Source organism: Apium graveolens, chromosome 3 (assembly GCF_009905375.1).
Source record: "Apium graveolens cultivar Ventura chromosome 3, ASM990537v1, whole genome shotgun sequence".
In the NCBI taxonomy this organism is placed as follows: domain Eukaryota; kingdom Viridiplantae; phylum Streptophyta; class Magnoliopsida; order Apiales; family Apiaceae; genus Apium; species Apium graveolens.
Genome location: NC_133649.1, coordinates 103,888,797 through 103,907,752, shown reverse-complemented (window position 1 = coordinate 103,907,752; position 18,956 = coordinate 103,888,797). Strand labels below are relative to the sequence as shown.

Sequence of the window (18,956 nt, the reverse complement as noted above, 5' to 3'; positions counted from 1 at the left end):
TCGAGATTCTAACTTAGAGCATTTTTCATAGAACAACTTTATTCAACTCCAAGCTTTTACACTTTTCTCTGAGGCATGATCATGACTTGATTTTCTTCCAGAGTTTATTCTTTAGCTTGAAATTGTTCACAGAAAAATCCCCCAGTCTAATCTACTAACCATTTTTACAGACTCAAGAAATATAATACATAATACAGATATAGATTATCATGCAACTTAATTTTATGGTTGTCAATGTGATTTAGTCTTATTATTATACAAGCATGTCTTGCACAACATACTTTTTTGTCAGTGGAGAATCAAGGGCGATACTCTTTTGTCGGTGGAGTATCAGGATGATACTCCTTTGCCAGTGGAGTATCATGCATGATACTCTTTTTTGTCAGTGGAGTAACACGTGAGATACTCCTTTATTAGTGGAGTATCATCTAAAATTTTAACATTATTAAATTATTAAATTAAGTTCCACACTTTAATTAGGTTTTAGGCTCCGTGGGGTTTAGTGCGCTCTAAACCTTAAATCAATTTTACTTTTATTCATTTTTTAAATATTTCTAAACCCCAGATGCCGAATTGTTAAATTATAAAATATTAAAAATTATAAATAAGGTACATGTTTAAATGATAAAATATTGAATAATTTTTTAAATTTTACAAAAAACACATAATGTTTCAATTAATAATTTACTAATCAGTTTTGATTGGATAGGGTTGTTTCACAAATTCTGAAAAAGTTTAGATTTAGATATTCCTCCAAAACATTAAAGATATAAAATTGCAAAACAGAAACCTGCACAGTAAAATGATAAATCAGTGATGCATATATACATTGTAAATACAGTTACATGTCAATTTCCTTGCAAGTACGGTTGGAAAAGTTTGAAATGAACACTTTCACCTAAATCTCAAAAGGTAAAAATATTTAATAAGCAGAATTCTTTCATCAGTCACGCCTAAAATAACATTCTTAAACTAATCAGTGATGTTAATAATATCATCACAGTCCAAATGACAGTAATAGGCTTTAAGCCTGATCCAGTGCTGCACATGAGTTTGTCGTTGTGGTAAGTGCATACTGGCTGCTTCCTGAAATAGAGATCAGTAGTAGTATTAGTTAACATATGAGGATGAAAAATATGGAATTCGATAAAAAATGGGCTTTAGAGTGAAGGGATGTTGGTGAAAACACTATCTACATGTTAAGTCTCTTCTCCCTCTGATACAGTTTCTTAAGGTTGTGAAAGAGTTACAAACTTATTACTAATATATACTATCATCATCAGACTAAAAATAAATGACATCTATCTGTTACCTGCCAGAACAGTATGTGATGATATAATCTGTTTTAGTTCCAGCGCATGTAAAAATGCTGGAAGGATCATCATATGCATAACTGTAGGAAGCCGGGCAGACTGCTTTGAACTTCTTTGAATAAAATGTCGGTGTACAGGTAGCTGCATTTCCATAATTACCCCTGCAACAGTACTGGTCCGTATTGAACACGTCGCAGGCGCTTCGACAAGCAATAATGCGGCCACCGGCTTTAACGGCAAGTTCTTTAGGACAATTCGGCCTCAAGTCTCCATCACATCCGGCCCTGCTACAATTCCCCTGGCCATTCATGGGTTTAATGCTCATTGGCAAGTTAAATCCATCGACAAGGCTAACGTCGTAAAAATCAGGTGTTGCAAGGGTAAATTCGGCAAGTGTTGCCGGGGTTTCACCGGAGGCTGTGCAATGTAGAGATGTGCCACATCTTCCAGTTTGGCACATTCCGTTACCGTTTTTGTCGAAATTGCATCCGGTTCTTCCCCATATCCTACCTGACCACCCAACCGGGGCTTGGAATACTCTTGATTCCGTGGGTTTTAGTGCAAAACCCCCATTGCCAAAGTTTTCTCCAGGCGTGATTGCAGGCCAAATTGTTTCTTTGCAGTCATTTATCAAGGTGAACATTCTTGCACCTTCTGATATCTTGATCCCTGTCAAATCATTAAGATTAAAATCAATAACAATATACTGTGAATGGCTAGATCATAGATGCATTACGTATCTTTTTCGTATGAAACAAGACATTTCGAATACTTGCCATAAATCAGAGGAACCCCTGTTTCATCGTAGCTTGCCATTGACTAAACACATTTCGAAATTTAAAGTGTTTTCTACCTTACATATGCATGTACATTTGTTTTACATTCGAATAGGCCAATATAACAAATCATGAATGCACTGTTCATTAGCATATAGCAAAGAAGAAATCACAAATTACCTATAGCGAAAATAAGCAAAATGAATGAGACTGGTTGTAGAGCTGCCATCCTTTCCATGCACTCTGGTTCCTCAGATGACTCATGGAAGGAACCAAGTAATTTTCATATTAATAGCAAAAGTAACATATGCAGAAGAAGAATATGTGTGGAAGTTGTAAAATTATCAACTTTAATTCATTCTAGTATATATTATTTTATATTTTGTGTGAATATGAGATTATTCCTTTCCTTGCTGATTGTTGCAAGATTAGAACCTTAAAATGATTCCATTCTTCCTCGTCAAGATTCAACTTTGTACTTGGCTTTGTGTTGTTCTTTCTGGTCTCTACAAACGGATTTAAACTTTGTACTGGCCTTTGTGTTGTTCTTTCTGGTATATTATTACTTTGACAAAGGTTTTGCCAACCAACAATCAGCTATGAAACAGTGTTGATAGATACAAAACGCCTAAAATTTGATATATTTAAGAACAAAACAGAAATAAGACTGACGTAAACGATACTGGCATTCACCCCCTGTATTCACATGAAAAAATCAAACATTAAATTATAGTCGGTAAAATATTATCTCAAATAATAAACAATTATTTGTGAGGACCGAGGACCCCGTTAATAATATATGTAAACTTGGGGTGTGGCGTATGTAGAGCTGTTCACGAACCGCACTCAGACGAACCGAATTTTGATTGAACAGAGCTTAATTTTTTTTTGACGAACCGAGCGGACCTGAACTTTTTTATCGAACAAAAATTATGTTCGAGCTCAAGCTAATTAACTAACGAGCCGAACACGAGCTTGTTTGCGAACATAAACCAGCCGATCCAGAAAAAATTTAGGTCAACCGCTGTTTAACTGTGAAAATAACTTGTCAAATAATTTATTTATTTTTTGAAACTTTGGTTATATTACTAAAATATATATCTTGACATCCATACGGTTGGATCGATGGAAAATATTTTTAAAAAAATCGAAACATCATAGTTAGTGATAATAGTCAAATTATTACTTGACTGTTAAAATAACAAACCAAATAAAATTATCTTGATTTGAAACTTTGGTTATATCATTAAAATATATTTATTTTGACATCCATATGGTTTGATAAAATAGAAATAATTTTAAATAAGTCGAGACACCCATACAGGACTAAACACTAGTTACTAGTACTAGTCAAATTAATGTTTGACTGTTAAAATAGCAAACCAAATTAAATTATTTTGATCTTTAACTTTGATTATATCAATAAAATATATATAAGACTTCCATACAGTTGGATCGATATAAATTATTTTTAAAATAATCAAAACAACAAATCAGGACTAGTTAGCGGTAATAGTCAAACTAATGTTTTACTGTTAAAATAACAAATCAAATAAAATTATATTGATTTAAAACTTTGGTTATATCATTAAAATATATTTATTTTGACATCCATACGGTTGGATCAATTAAAAATAATTTTAAATAAGTCGAGACACCAATACAAGACTAAACACTAGTTATTAGTACTAGTCAAACTAATGTTTGACTGGTAAAATAGTAAATCAAATAAAATTAATTTGATTTAAAACTTTAGTTATATCAATAAAATATATATTTCTGACATCCATAAGGTTGGATCGATATAAAGTATTTTTAAAATAATCGAAATAACAAATCTGGACTAAACACTAGTTAGCGTTATTAGTCAAATTAATGTGTGACCGTTAAAATAAAAAATAAAATAAAATTATTTTGATGTGAAATTTTGGTTATATCATTAAAATATATATTTTATGACATACATACGACTGGATCGATGAAAAATATTTTAAGATAAATCTTAACTAAAATATAATTATGAAGTCAGATTTTAAAATTAGAAACTAAAATAAAAAATTTCTAAATCATGTCAAAATATATTACATGTGGTATGCAAAATGAACGTTGGAAGATGAAAAAAAATACAGGGAACTTGGATTTTTTTTTAAAATCATACCTATATAAAAATATTCAAGATACATTAGAATTTTTTCGAATTTTAACGAGCGAGTTAGAGCCGAGTCGAGTTCGAGCCGAGGCAAGCCAAAGTTCGGCTCGAACTCGTTTTGCTTAACAAACACATTTGTCTGTTAGAACTCGAGTTCGAGTTTGTTAACGAGCCGAGTCGAACGAGTTATTAACGAGCCGAATTCGAGTTTGTTCACGAACAATTCGATTTGTGAACAGTAGGCACATTAACATGCCAAGAATGGCGAGTGAATATAGGCCTGCGTATCTGTTTATACTTTATATTTGGGCTGAAAGATGTAAGATGAGAAACACAATTTACAGGGTTATAGATCTGTGCTGGTTAATTTGGGCTTTTGTAGGTTAAGTACTGAAGTTGTCTGCTGGGTTAGCCAGATTATTGAAGAATCATAAACGGGCTTCAAATAGTTTGAGGCTAGTGTGGTCCAATATTATGAGCACATTATTTTACAGCAAAGGTGCACGTATATATAAAAGGTCTCATATCACTTTACATGTTATATCTTGATCACTTTGTGTTTCTCATGAATAGTGCATGTTAGGGCATACAATGTAATCATTTTGCCAGATTGTATTGTACGTTAAGCTCAACTCAAAAACCAATAAAATACTGTGAAAGCAGACCCCTGCCTTCCATTTTCTTTAATAATTTATAATAAATATTTGTGATAGATATATACGTAATATCAATCACAATTCACAACAAATTAAAGGGGGTTGTACTGACCTAATTGGATATCCAAGAGGTGAGTATCTTAGGACCCTCCACGGGCACCTCAATCATTCCATAGAAAAAGAGAAAAATAAAGGAATATTACAAATGATCTGGCTGTTTTTCCTTTTTATAAACTGTTCTTTTATTTTTCGCTACTTTTTATAAAATGTTTCTTTTGTTATTATGGATTTTAAAAGAAATGATAACAACATAATAAAGTAACAAATTTATTGTCATGCTTTCATAATAATGCTCTTATTACCAATAAAGGATTGACGATCCAGATATTAGTTACTCTAAAAGAGTTCAAGGTTCAACTATTGCCGAGTGTGTGAGTTTAACCATCATAAATAATATAAGGGTCAGTAAACATGTTCTTAGAGAAGCTGGCATCATAAATAAAAAGAAAGAGTAAAAAAAGCAACACTTAATCTCTATTTATAGAGCTGTGACCTTGCTCAACATTACTGAGTCCATAACAATGGCTTCGGAGAAGGTTGAGACCATTGTCGCCGGAAATTATGTGGAAATGGAGAGAGAAGAAGACAATTCAAACACTTCTAAAAGCAAATTATCAAGATTCTTTTGGCATGGTGGCTCAGTTTATGATGCATGGTTTAGTTGTTCCTCCAATCAGGTACTGCATCATTTCATGACTTGAGATTTATTTTGGATCCTTTCGACTTAATTATTTAGCTCCGAAAGAAAAATATGTAAGCATTCTTCTAAATGTATTTGTAGGTTGCTCAAGTGCTTCTCACACTGCCTTACTCATTTTCACAACTAGGAATGTTATCAGGAATAATTTTCCAACTATTCTATGGATTGTTGGGAAGTTGGACTGCTTACCTTATAAGTGTACTTTATGTGGAGTACAGAACTAGAAAGGAACGAGAAAAGGTCGATTTCCGGAACCATGTCATTCAGGTATTTATTCAATCTCTCAGTCACTGCACAGATGTTACATTCGTCAAAAAGTATATCAAGTTGTTTGAACTCCTCTGGATCTTAATTTCAAGTTTTCGTGCATGCTAAAATTAGAGTATGTATACATGTAACTAGTGATTCCGCTGTCGCAGTGGTTTGAAGTTCTTGATGGACTACTAGGAAAGCATTGGAGAAACATAGGCCTGTTTTTCAATTGCACTTTTCTACTATTTGGATCTGTCATTCAACTAATTGCCTGTGCAAGGTATAATTCCCTAATCCAGCAAAATTTTTATGGTAACTTGCGTTTCTGAATTACGTGCCTGTTAAAATGATGAAGTGAAAAAGGACATTCTTCAAGTTCTAATCAACGATGTCCGATGATCTTGCAGTAATATCTACTACATAAACGATAACCTTGACAAGAGAACATGGACGTACATCTTTGGAGCTTGCTGTGCCACAACTGTGTTCATTCCTTCATTTCATAACTACAGAATTTGGTCATTTTTAGGACTGCTAATGACAACTTACACTGCATGGTATCTGACCATTGCTTCCTTACACCATGGACAGGTATCTAAATTAGTTATTTACGCAAGTATACCAAGTAGCTAGTAATCAAAATTGTGTATTAATTGTAATAAACAGGAGATAAAGTGAAATTTTGGCATAATTAGCATACTTTTAAGAGTTGTTAAATGTATAAAAATGAAGGTTGAAGAAGTGAAGCACTCAGGTCCATCCACTATGGTTCTGTACTTCACAGGGGCAACAAACATTCTTTACACCTTTGGTGGGCATGCTGTGACAGTGTGAGTCATTTTTTTTTTTAATTCTACTACTTATGCCTTTTTCTGTATCTTCCACATTAAGAATTTAGTTTTAGATCTTCATCCATCCTTCCTTCCCAACACATATGATGCATTATCTGAAAGCTCCTTTATGAGGTATGGGAGCATGTTTCCTGTAAAGTTGCTGCCCCCCCACACACACAATTATAAATGGTCTTATGGCCGTACGTGTGTGTTTGTGTGGATTAGTACTTACATAAGGAAACAATTCACACTTGTTTAACAGACAATTACCTCGAAGCAGCGCATCTCCCATACTTGTTACCTATATGACATAACGTCTGCACGCAGAAATTTTAATTTAACTTGGAATTTATTAACAGGGAGATAATGCACGCGATGTGGAAGCCACAAAAGTTCAAAACGATATACTTGTTGGCAACACTCTATGTTCTTACCCTAACCTTACCATCAGCTAGTGCGGTTTACTGGGCTTTCGGTGATCAGCTCCTTAATCATTCAAATGCTTTTGCTCTTCTCCCAAGAAGTGGATTTAGAGACACTGCTGTTATTCTCATGCTCATTCATCAGGTGATCATCGAATTGAATTAGAAATCTACGATACTTGGTTAATTGTTTCGTTACTTATGAATTCAGCTAGCAGATTAATTAATAATGATTGACTATATTTATTTGTGCAGTTCATTACATTTGGATTTGCATGCACTCCGCTATACTTTGTATGGGAAAAATTCATTGGAATGCATAACACAAAAAGCTTGTACAGAAGAGCTCTAGCTAGACTTCCAGTGGTTATTCCTATATGGTTTCTTGCAATTATTTTCCCCTTCTTTGGCCCCATCAACTCTGCTGTGGGATCTCTGCTTGTCAGCTTCACAGTTTACATTATCCCTGCCATGGCTCATATGATCACCTTTTCTTCTTCGTCGGCTAGAGAGGTTAAATCCTTAAATTACTCGTTATTCAGATTCGATCTTTCAATTTAAATTTTCCATTAATGAATGTAATTGTTCGAAAACTAACTCGTATCTGTTTTCGATTACACAGAATGCAATAGAGAGACCACCATCATTCTTAGGGGGGTGGGGAGGATCATTCTCTATAAACATCTTTGTGGTAGGATGGGTTTTAGTTGTAGGTTTTGGATTTGGAGGATGGGCAAGTATGGTTAATTTTGTTCATCAAATCAAGACATTTGGTGTCTTCACCAAGTGCTATCAATGCCCTCCACACAAGGCTTGAAGATCATGAATATTGTGTTTTTATTACATTAGTTTATATTACATTACATATATATAAGTGTGTAAAAAGAGTGGAATTTGTAACTGTTTTTTTTTTCAGATATTGCTTTCTGTTTCTGTTGTAAAAGCCTTTTTAGCATATGCGTGTGCTTGAATCCTATAACTAAGATGTGTAGTTCCCTCTTTAGAAGGACATACTTGACAACTGATTTTTCAACACTCTCCTTTTTATTCAGTAATTCCTTGCTTATTGTGAGTAATTAGTTTACCTTATACGTGAAAAACGCCGGATTAATCTCGGGGAATTACAGGAGGTTAAGTGATTTTGTGTTTTATATAAGGTAAGGTATGGAGTTGTTCTTAATATAGAGTACTTTCTGTAATTACACCAAGTGCCCTTGTGTATTTTTACATGGGAAGTCTACTTAAACTCTGAGTAATTATCTTAATTACCTAAGATCATCATCAGGAGCATGAAACCCCTTAGTATATAGCTCGATTTACCAATAAAAATGATCGTCTTAGTCACGAGAATATCACCATTTTCTGACATCTAACTTGTGACTTTCAACTCTTCAAGTAAGGTGTCGATGAAAGAAACTATATGACTAAGCAAATATATTGAATAGGGTGGTGGTGACGACAATAACACGAAAGTAGAACTAAATAAAAAGGAGTACAAGTGGATCGGATCATGAATGGTCCAGAAAGGTGGATCGGATCATCAATGGTTTAGAAAGGTATATAATCGATTATCCACTTTTCTGATAGCCTGGAACAATATTTCCTGAGTTCTAGTCACTGATTTGCATCATTTGTCCCTAAATTACCATCCCGGCCCCGTGCATGCATGTATCATATCTTGCTTGATCAACACATGTGGGAAGGATATATATATATATATATATATATATTTTGTTAATTAATTATAAACTCACAGTAGAATTCTTAACTTTTTGCAAAAAAAAAAAAGAGTTTAACCACTATACCGACTTTTTATTGATAACATATAATACTTCTATATTATACTTAGCCGAATTAAAAAAGACACCTTTGGATATTCCCTAAGTAAAATAAATTACTTTCTAGTCCAGTCTAATTTTAAAATTAGGACAAACTTCTTTTAGCTCAAATCTACATATATTTGCACTTGAATCATAAACGATAAGTGGTAATTACATTACAAGAAAACATGTCATTTCCGTTTAACTAATAAACCAGGTAACCAAAAGAAAATCTAAAGAATGCTTGATCTTGTACATATATAGTTTGGGGGTTCACAGAAAAACTTAGAAAGCAGAGTTGGCTTAAAGCTGCAAGGTAGTGGATGGATCTTTTGAAATCGGAAAGAAACTCATGGACCACTGCGTTAGGTGACTTAGCGCAGTACATAGCATAGTAGCTGCTTCACACATTGGAAAAGAACATGGGAAAAAGTTAAAAGAAACCCAATCAATCATAACAAAACATCTTCCCAAAGAGAAAACTCTCTTAGTTCCAAATTGGTTGTCGATATTTGCACATATATGATAAAGTTTTAGAATAATAATATAAAATCATAAAAATGTTTTTTTCTAGCACTTTTAGATTTTAGAACATTGATCTCTTAACATGATAATAGTTAATAGAGCTCTAGTCGGTATTATCCCGGTCACCTTCAATATTTTTTTAAATTTAGTGTGAACACAAATCATGGCTATTATACAATATTAATTAACGTTTACATTTCAAAGCTCAAAATAAAAGAAAACTCTTTTTAAAATCTTATATTAATATTCAAACGTAACGTACATAAAAATGATGGAGTAGTTTGTCATAGTATTATCGTTCAATCATTACCGTGCAGGAAAATGGCTCTTATCAAATCAGCAGTTCATTTTTTTTCTATCTCATGACGAGTTCACGATTAGCTAGGCGTTAGAAGAATAGTGTTAGGTGTACATAATTTTATACAAAATATTTATTGACATTACATTTGATGTGGGATATTTTAATTGATTTTATTGATATAAAAGCAGGAGTTCATTCCAATTAAAATAAATCACATGATATTATGTACAAAAATTTATATATTATTATGTACATCTAGCATTTTCCGTGCTAGAAATGTTAGCGGGATTATAAAAAGAAAACACACAAACACATAGAGACGCATACAAACAGACTAAGGATACATGTTAAATCCTTTGTATGTACTCAAATTGTAAGATAGTGCAAAACTAAGAACCAAATCTTTCACTGGACAGGGTTTAGCAACTTTCTGGTGCATGGATAAGATGCACACATGCGGATGGACCCATTCAGAGACTTGAATCATTATAGATACAATGTCAAATATCTATGTATTCATATAGCTAGAAGTTGAGTGATCGTGGTTGCATGTGAATACGATACAAGGGCCTTTAGTATGTCCTCAAGCGTTTGGACTGCTTTTTTAGTTTTCTTGACTGTCACGAGTCACTTACAATGATGATGATGATAACAGGGAAATTCAATAAATAGATTCCGTGTAAATCAAAGTCTGCATCCTCAATAGTGCATATTGTAGATTTATGTCGACATGACGATCGAGTAACGCATTCTTTCGATAGATGCATGCATCAACCACCACCATGCATCCCTCGAAAAATATGATGCTTGATATTTTTTTTATGATGATGAATTACCAACAGTTGAGTGGCCTTAATTAGTTGGGCCTTTGGGGGCTTATTCGTAATGATCTAGTTAGTTCGTCATACATGGTTTCGTCCCAAGGAGCTGTTTGCATAATGAGATAAGGAGTTCTTTGTATCACGAGATTTTAATTCGGGGTGAGCAAGTGTATAAATGAAGTGTTATGTATTAATAGATGATTTTTAGCTTATCTTAATTACTAGCAATCTTTGGCTCTCCATTTTCCTTGTAACATCCATTCTACTAGTCTATATAAGGCTTGCTTGTACTTTGTTTATGATATAGAATAACAAGATGATATCTTTCATTATTATCTACCTCTCTCAGTCTCTCTTAGATATATTATATATAACACGTTATCAGCACGATTTGCTTATAAAATAAGGAGATCAATTTTACTTAAGTGTTGAAAGGAGATCATCAAAGTGTAAATATGTGTTGGAAATTCAAGAAGAAGAAGGATTCTACGTTATTTCAGTTTGTCCACCAGGTAAGTACACTATTTTTAGTTTACTTTGCTTCGATTGGAAATGGATGATCTTTATGTGCTTGTTATGTGCCCGATTCTTGTATATTTTGTATCTGATTCATTATTCATCGGAATTTATTGAGTTTATACTCGTTGTAAAGGCTTTTTGATTATCTATAATCTTTCTTCTTTGCGTTTTTCCAAAATCTGCTTATAAGTATGTCAAAATCTACATTTTGTGTAATCTGATTTTATGATTTAGGATGATATGCAGTGACTTCTAAAATTCATATTAAATTGAATATTAGTTCAAATATTATAAGCCATACCATTCTGAAAATCTCTTTTCGATATCTAACGTTTGCCATTACATTCCATTACCATATAATGCGATTTCGATGTCTTAAATATCAAAATACTATCATAATTAGGAGCTGATTCTGATTCTACAGTCCACAAATATCTGTTTTCTGAATTCGTTACTTGTTCATTTTCAACGAACCTTACCATTATGGAAAGGTCTCGGAATTTTCTACATTTTTCGTGTTTTATACTTTTTCAGATAAAATCATCTTCATAGAGTAAATTGGTATTCTTTGAAACTGATCAGATTTGACTTCATAATTAGCCATTTTATACAGTAGATTGCATTCAATGTACCATTAGATTAAATTCAATGCACCATCATCATGTTATATTATCATGCGTTTTTAAATATTAATGCATATGTGTTTTCCTTGCATATTTTTTAAATATTGACCGAATGTGCTTATTATAAAAGTGTTAACAAAGCATGCACACGAAAGAGAACCAATTTGAGATACAGCAGAAATTTATGAGCATGATTATAAATTCATGGCCATGAATTGTTTTTGATTTTTTTTATTATGTTTATTACACATGTGAAAAATGAAATTTTGGTGAACTTCTAAATTAAGATATATCATTAACTTGATATTAATGTGTATTATCCTTTCTTTTTAGTAATCAAAATGTTGAATCTTACAAAACTTGAATTCAACGCACTTCATGTCACCGAAAAAAATTACTTGATATGGATTCTTGATGTTGAAATCCATCTTAGTGCAATGGGCCTTGGTGACACTATAAAAGAGGGAAATAAAACCTCCGAACAAGATAAGACAAAAGCCATGATATTTTTTCGCCACCACCTTGATGAAGGATTGAAAACTAAATATTTGACTAAATATTTGACTATTAAAGATCCATCAACACTTTGGAAGGATCTCAAAGAAAGATATGACCACAAAAAAACGGTGATACTTCCTAAAACTCGCTATGATTGACTACACTTGTGATTGCAAGATTATAAAAGTGTGAGCGAGTATAACTCTGCCATGTTTAAGATTACATCTCAGTTGAAATTATGTGGCGAGAATATCACCGATAAAGATATGTTAGAAAAAAATATATTCCACTTTCCATGCAAATAATATGCTCTTGCAGCAACAATATCGTGAACGTGGATTCACATAATATTCTGAGCTGATTTCTGTTTTGCTTCTTGCTGAAAAAAATGAACTTTTGCTGAAAAATCATCAAGCACGTCCAACTGGCTCAACACCATTCCCTGAAGTGAATGCGGTGACTAATAATGAATATAGAGATCATAAAACAGTTGGATGTGGACGTGGACGTGCCCGTGATCATGATTTTGTGCATGGTAGAGGCCGTAATCAACAAAATTTCCTCAACTTTAAAAGAAAGCCTTACTACCAGAAATGGATAATAAATGAGAAAAAAATCCGAGGGAAGTACAATGGCTAAAAGGGGTGAAAGTACTTGTAGTCGATGTGGAATGAAAGGTCACTGGAGAAGTATATGTCATACTGTAATATCCCGCAATTTTTTAGAATTCGATTGATAAAAGAATAATAGAATAAAAAGGATTAAAATTAGATAAGGACTAGGATTTAAAATTGGGTTAGACTATGGGGCCTAAAATTTGGATCAGATTCTATTATGGATAACTTGTAGGTTAAGAAATAGAGTTTTGTATCGTTATAAATACATCCTATTCGTCTTCCTCATTTTTAATATAAAAATTCGTAGGGCTCTTCTCAGCATAAATCAGTTGTTTTGTAAAATTCGTAGAAAATTCATCGTAAGTCAGAATTCAGTGATTTACAGTTGGTATCAGAGCAGGCTGTTCTTCGGAGTGTGTTAGTTATGGGACTAGTACATTCTCTAGGATTCGATCTTGTGGACCATAGTTTAAGTTTGTCCTATAGGAGATTAGCGAGAGTAGACGTATAGGTTTGTAGTGAATTTGGGGACCAAATTCTTTTTAAGGAGGGTAGTATGTAATATCCCGCAATTTTTTAGAATTCGATTGATAAAAGAATAATAGAATAAAAAGGATTAAAATTAGATAAGGACTAGGATTTAAAATTGGGTTAGACTATGGGGCCTAAAATTTGGATCAGATTCTATTATGGATAACTTGTAGGTTAAGATATAGGGTTTTGTATCGTTATAAATACATCATATTCGTCTTCCTCGTTTTAATCATTAAAATTCGTAGGACTCTTCTCAGCAAAAATCAGCTGTTTTGTAAAATTCACAGAAAATTCATCGTAAGTCAGAATTTAGTGATCCTGGACTTTTCAGAAAGGTCTTTTCGTTATCTACAACTTTTGTGCTTTGTGTTTTCCAAGAAAACATCGTTTAGTGGGTCAAAAAGGCTATATTCAGATCTGGTCAGATTTTAAGGTAAGTTTTCGATCAATCTTGCTAGTGTTTTCAAAATTGTGTGTTGTGCGTTTATATTTGATTATCAAAACTTGGGCTAAGTGATCATATATTTGATATTATTATGTGATATAGAATATGTATCGATTTGTATATGTGATGTCTAGACGATAATTTGAGATCTTTGATTTGTGCCATGGTTTGTGAAAATATCGAATAAGAACTTAGGACCGCAGTCACCGGATTGTAGTGACAGTTTTATGAAAATTTAGGACCGTTATCACCGGGTTGTAGTGGTCGTGGCATGAGTTATTGATTTTGAATTATTGTTGTTTATGTGGTATGTGTATTGTGTGTATCGAATAAGAATAGGAATATGTATCGAAAGTGTTTATTTCGTATGTCGTATATCGTATCGTATATATTATCGTATTTTGTTATATGTGTTCATGTTACTTGGCCAACTAGTTGGATCGATTATTTTCTTGCTGGGCTGTATAGCTCATTACTTACAATTTCAGGTTTCGTATAAGATTCGAGTTGGAAATCATTGGAGTTCGAGGACTTAGGATTGGAGTATATTAAATTTTGGGCTTCCGTTAGCTGCGCTTTTGTAATAGACACCTTTGTAATAGATTTTCGTATTAGTAAATTGTATTTTATTTTAGTTCTGATTTAGAATTAATGGTCCGGAAGTGCGGGTCGTTACACATACCTCCAAGCACTTTGCTGACCTATATCAAGCATCTTTAAAGAATGTTGAAACTAATTTCACCGAACATAATGATTCTTTGGGGATTTCCCATCTTGAAACACATCTTGGAAGTGATGATCAAGTTGATCCTTTGGCCTTTACTCACATGGAAGTTGTTGATTTCTTTGAAGATGTTGATATGAATATGCCTAAATTTGGTGGTGATGAGCCTAAGAATTGTTAGTGTAGGTGCCCTAGAGGCAATACCTTATTCTTTTATAATCTTTATGTCAGTTGATCATTCAATATATGTATTTATTATGACCTTAATTACTGCGATATTTTGTTAGCATAATAAATGTCCTTAGAATCATGATACAAATTGTATAGTTTAAGTACATGACTTGAACTTGAGATTATATAATATATCATATTCTTAAAGGTCCCTAGTCGAGTATTATTATATAGGACAATAATAATACATAGATAGACTAGTATGTTGTTTGACAAGATAACTACATCTCATTGGTTATAAGTATTGGGATACTAAAGTCAATACATAGGTACATGTGAGAGTACATGGTACTGGACAGACCCACAGTGAGATTCTTCATGTTTAATAAAGTCATAAGAAAGACTCACAGTGATAATGGTGTAACGATCCTTTGACTTGAAATCATTATATTTCTATATGAGGATTAATATACTTTGACTACATTAAAAGTTACTTTTGATCGGGTGATGATAAAAGTAGACATCGGGTATATCATGAGTCGTATGAGAAATATGAATGATAGATAAAGGATTTAACCCTCCTATAATTAGGAGAAATATTATTGGCCTCTTGATTGAGTGAGATTATAAAAGCATGGCCATGCTCAAATAATGATTTGTCTTGATAATCTACTCATGGATCAAGTAAACCCGGATTAAATGTTGAAGAGGATGACTAAATACATGCCTCGAGTTTAATCTATAATATGTATGGTTAAAGGGATTATATTACACGAAAAACATTAATCATGAAAGGTTTTATCTAATCACGATTTAATTATTGTTTAATTGGGTAACAATGATGTATTACTAGATACCGCTCATTGTTTATAATTTTATTAGAGAATAAAATTATTACCAATTAAATAATAGCCTATAGGGTCGCACAAATAGAGCACTTAATGGAATAGTTAATTTAAATTATGGATTTAAATTAATTGATGATTATTTGAATTTTATTATAATTAAGTAAGACTTAATTGAGATAATATAAATTCGAATTAAAAGGAATGTTTTTGCCCATAATAATTAAGTATGACTTAGTTATTAATTAAATAATAGAAATTTGTTTTTATTATTTAATCCAATACCTACTAGGATTGGGCTTTGTTGTTATGAGCCTTTTTAATCAGCCATTATAAATACATAATGATAGGTTAAAGAGGCTTGTACGTTTTTGAGAAAACCCTAGCAGCAAAGAGAGGCAGAGGCAATTCAGATCGTCAAGAAGGAGGCTAGTACATCCATTCCGTAGTCAAGTTCGTGAGACGTTCTTGAAGGTGCTCTTGTGGATACCATAGAGGTGTTTCTCCGAGAGGTAGACACGAAGCGTGATAGCTAGGATCTCCGTTGAGTTCGTGAAAGTTAAGCTCTTGAAAGGTATGATTCGTTATCTCCATAATCCTGCCCATAATTATACATGGATCCTGTTTTTGGGTTTCGAAATTTTTGTTTTATTTACGTTTATCCGCTGTGTTTTATGCCTTCGAAACCCAACAATGGCATCGGAGCTACGTGTATAAGGGGCTGATTTGGTTACGTGTTTACTGTATTTTTACAAGTATGCATGTGTGATGAGTCTGCCATGATAACAGTTATGTTATATGAGTCTGCCATGATAACAGTTATGTTATATGAATGATATGATGAATCTGTTAATGATCTATATGATGATACTAGTATGTTTAAGATCTGCCATAACTCATATGTATGCGATCTCTTAAAATATGTATACTGATACATGTTTTTGGTAACTGGGATATGGATCGTGTGTATACTGATACATGCTTCTGGAATAGTATTCTGATACATGTTTTGCTAGTATTCTGATACTTGATTTTGTAAAAATTTCCGCCATCGGGGGGGGGGGGGGCTCGCTGCCCCCCCGAACCCCCCCAGCGACCTCACCGCGGAGGTCGATCCGCGTGCTTAGGGTTTCGTTTTTAATTTGTGCTTATGACATATGCTTTACTTATTTATTATTCTTGATTGGATCATGATAAGTGATAAATAGTATGCCATCTTTATACTGATCTATCATGTTCTTTAATGGTTACTTGAGCATGGTGCATAGTTATGGCCTTAAGACCTTAGTTGTAATGATTTATTCTTTTGGTTTGTAATAAATACGACTTGCATGTCGTTTTCTATTTGTAGTTGTTTTATCTCGAATGTAACTCGAGTTCTTTTGTAAGTTCATTAGTATAATTCTTAATGTAACATCCAAGAAGGACAAGGGAAAGATGAGGCATCCTATGGAGGCCAAGGAGACAATAGAAGCAATAGAGAAGACATATGTAATAGTTATTTTTACACCATAGACTGACCTTGATCTTTTCATTAGCCTGAAAAGATCACATAGGATTGGGCCATAACTATTGCACATTTACTTTACGCACTTTTCATATGATGTATAAATAGTATGTGTAGATTAGAAAATGCATGTTTTAATTAGATTAATGATGCATGTATGTATTAGATACATCACCCATGCCATGTCTTTAAACAAGATAAAATCTGTAACGACTTAAGATTTAAAATTAACAAACGATCATGAGATTCTCGTGTTTATGAAACACAGAATAAAATACGAATTTTCTTTATTTCTGACATGGGGCGATTTTGTCAACAACGGGTTCATAGAACTTGTAAGGCTGTGGGTTTTAAGCGAGACCGATGTGACTCCTCCACTACCTGGAAATCAAACCATTGACGAGTATTGATTTGAAGTATTTTATTCAAGGAAAAATTGGAAATCTCTTTATGATGGGATCATGATCGTTCTAAATTAAAAATCCCTAAGTAAAAATATTAAGTTTTAATCAGATGCTTTCCAATGAATGAACACTCATTAAATCCTAGATCGATAAGGGGAAGGGTTGTCAGTGGCAGGGGACTCCTATCTATCATGGTGAAATGCGACGAATATAAACGGTTATATTCGGACGTTGTATCATTGGGTCTAACTTAACTGAGTCATCATAATAAGGTGAATATAAACGGTTATATTCAACTATTATGAACTTAGAAGCATAGAGTTTGGTTAAAAATCTATTAGATAGATAAGATCAATTGTTGTTCACCAAATTATCCAAGAATTATATATGATATAATTGACAACTATTGTCTACCTAAATAATCATGTTTTAAGGATACCAGTGGTTGACTTAGAACATGACGAAATATGGATCTTGGCTCACTAGAAAGATTTATGGGATATACTTTCCGAATTAATAGTTAGGGCTATTAATTTGATAAAAAACATAGTGGGAGATATATTATGAATATATCATAATCATATGAACATAAAATTTTAACTCAGACAATCTAATGTTTATTTTGCACTTTTATTATTGTAGATACTGAGTAATGGCAAACAACACAAACACACTATCCGTACGTTCAGTCCTTGAGAAGGACAAGCTGACAGGAGGAAACAACTTCCTAGACTGGCAGAGGAATTTGAGGATTGTCCTCAGGCAGGAGCGTAAGCTTCATGTCATTGATATTCCTCCTCCAGGCCCCCTTCTTGAGGGAGCTACTGCTGATGAACGAGCAGCACACACAAGGGATGAGAATGATGCGAATGATGTTGCATGTCTTATATTGGCAACTATGAGTGCTGAGCTTCAAAGACAACATGTGCATATGGATGTATATACTATCAATGAGCACTTGCAAAGCATGTTTGCAAGCCAAACTCGTCAAGAAAGGTTCAACACGAGTAAGTCACTTTTTAATTGCAAACAAGGGGCGAGTGAACCAGTTGGCCCACATGTTCTGAAGATGATTGGTTACATTGAGTACCTTGAAACTTTGGGTTTCCCGATTGGTCCGGAAACTGGTATTGACCTAATCATGAATTCTTTGAACAACAAATTCACTCAGTTTGTTGTGAACTACAATATGAATGAATTTGACAAAACACCTACTGAATTGTTGCATATGTTGAGAACTATATGAGACCAACATGAAGACAGCTGAACCTGCTCCCATACTGATGGTGGGAAATAAAGGTAAGGCCAAAGGGAAGGGAAAATGGAAGGGTAAGAAGAAGATTGGATCTGATTCTACACCCAAGCCAAAGTCAGGTCCCAAACAGGCTTTAAAGCCTAAAGGTGGTGTGGCCAAGGGTGAATGTCACTACTGTAAGAAAGA

The 18,956-nt window shown here is 33.4% G+C and overlaps 2 protein-coding genes across 2 annotated transcripts; one reads left to right on the top strand and one right to left on the bottom strand.

Annotated features, from left to right (window-relative positions):
* Positions 1 to 798: 798 nt before the first annotated feature.
* On the bottom strand, positions 799 to 2,416 carry LOC141712659 (pathogenesis-related thaumatin-like protein 3.5). The gene is made up of 3 exons (XM_074515671.1): positions 2,270 to 2,416; positions 1,313 to 1,982; positions 799 to 1,086 (listed from the first exon to the last, which is right to left on the bottom strand). Exons 1-3 carry the CDS (start codon positions 2,325 to 2,327, stop codon positions 954 to 956), a joined length of 861 nt encoding a protein of 286 aa, XP_074371772.1. The 5' UTR covers positions 2,328 to 2,416; the 3' UTR covers positions 799 to 953.
* A 2,905-nt stretch (positions 2,417 to 5,321) lies between these two features.
* On the top strand, positions 5,322 to 8,196 carry LOC141712658 (auxin transporter-like protein 3). Its single transcript, XM_074515670.1, has 8 exons — positions 5,322 to 5,631; positions 5,736 to 5,921; positions 6,074 to 6,186; positions 6,314 to 6,497; positions 6,639 to 6,736; positions 7,099 to 7,306; positions 7,417 to 7,674; positions 7,784 to 8,196. Exons 1-8 carry the CDS (start codon positions 5,476 to 5,478, stop codon positions 7,976 to 7,978), a joined length of 1,398 nt encoding a protein of 465 aa, XP_074371771.1. The 5' UTR covers positions 5,322 to 5,475; the 3' UTR covers positions 7,979 to 8,196.
* The last annotated feature ends 10,760 nt before the right edge of the window (positions 8,197 to 18,956 follow it).

Coding starts and splice junctions, on each gene's coding strand:
- LOC141712659 (XM_074515671.1), bottom strand. CDS start 2,327: ATGGAAAGGATGGCAGCTCTACAACCAGTCTCATTCATTTTGCTTATT. Junction 1,983..2,269: donor TTTGCTTATTTTCGCTATAG/GTAATTTGTGAT, acceptor ATGATTTGACAG/GGATCAAGATATCAGAAGGT. Junction 1,087..1,312: donor ATCACATACTGTTCTGGCAG/GTAACAGATAGA, acceptor TCTCTATTTCAG/GAAGCAGCCAGTATGCACTT.
- LOC141712658 (XM_074515670.1), top strand. CDS start 5,476: ATGGCTTCGGAGAAGGTTGAGACCATTGTCGCCGGAAATTATGTGGAA. Junction 5,632..5,735: donor TTAGTTGTTCCTCCAATCAG/GTACTGCATCAT, acceptor ATGTATTTGTAG/GTTGCTCAAGTGCTTCTCAC. Junction 6,498..6,638: donor CTTCCTTACACCATGGACAG/GTATCTAAATTA, acceptor ATAAAAATGAAG/GTTGAAGAAGTGAAGCACTC.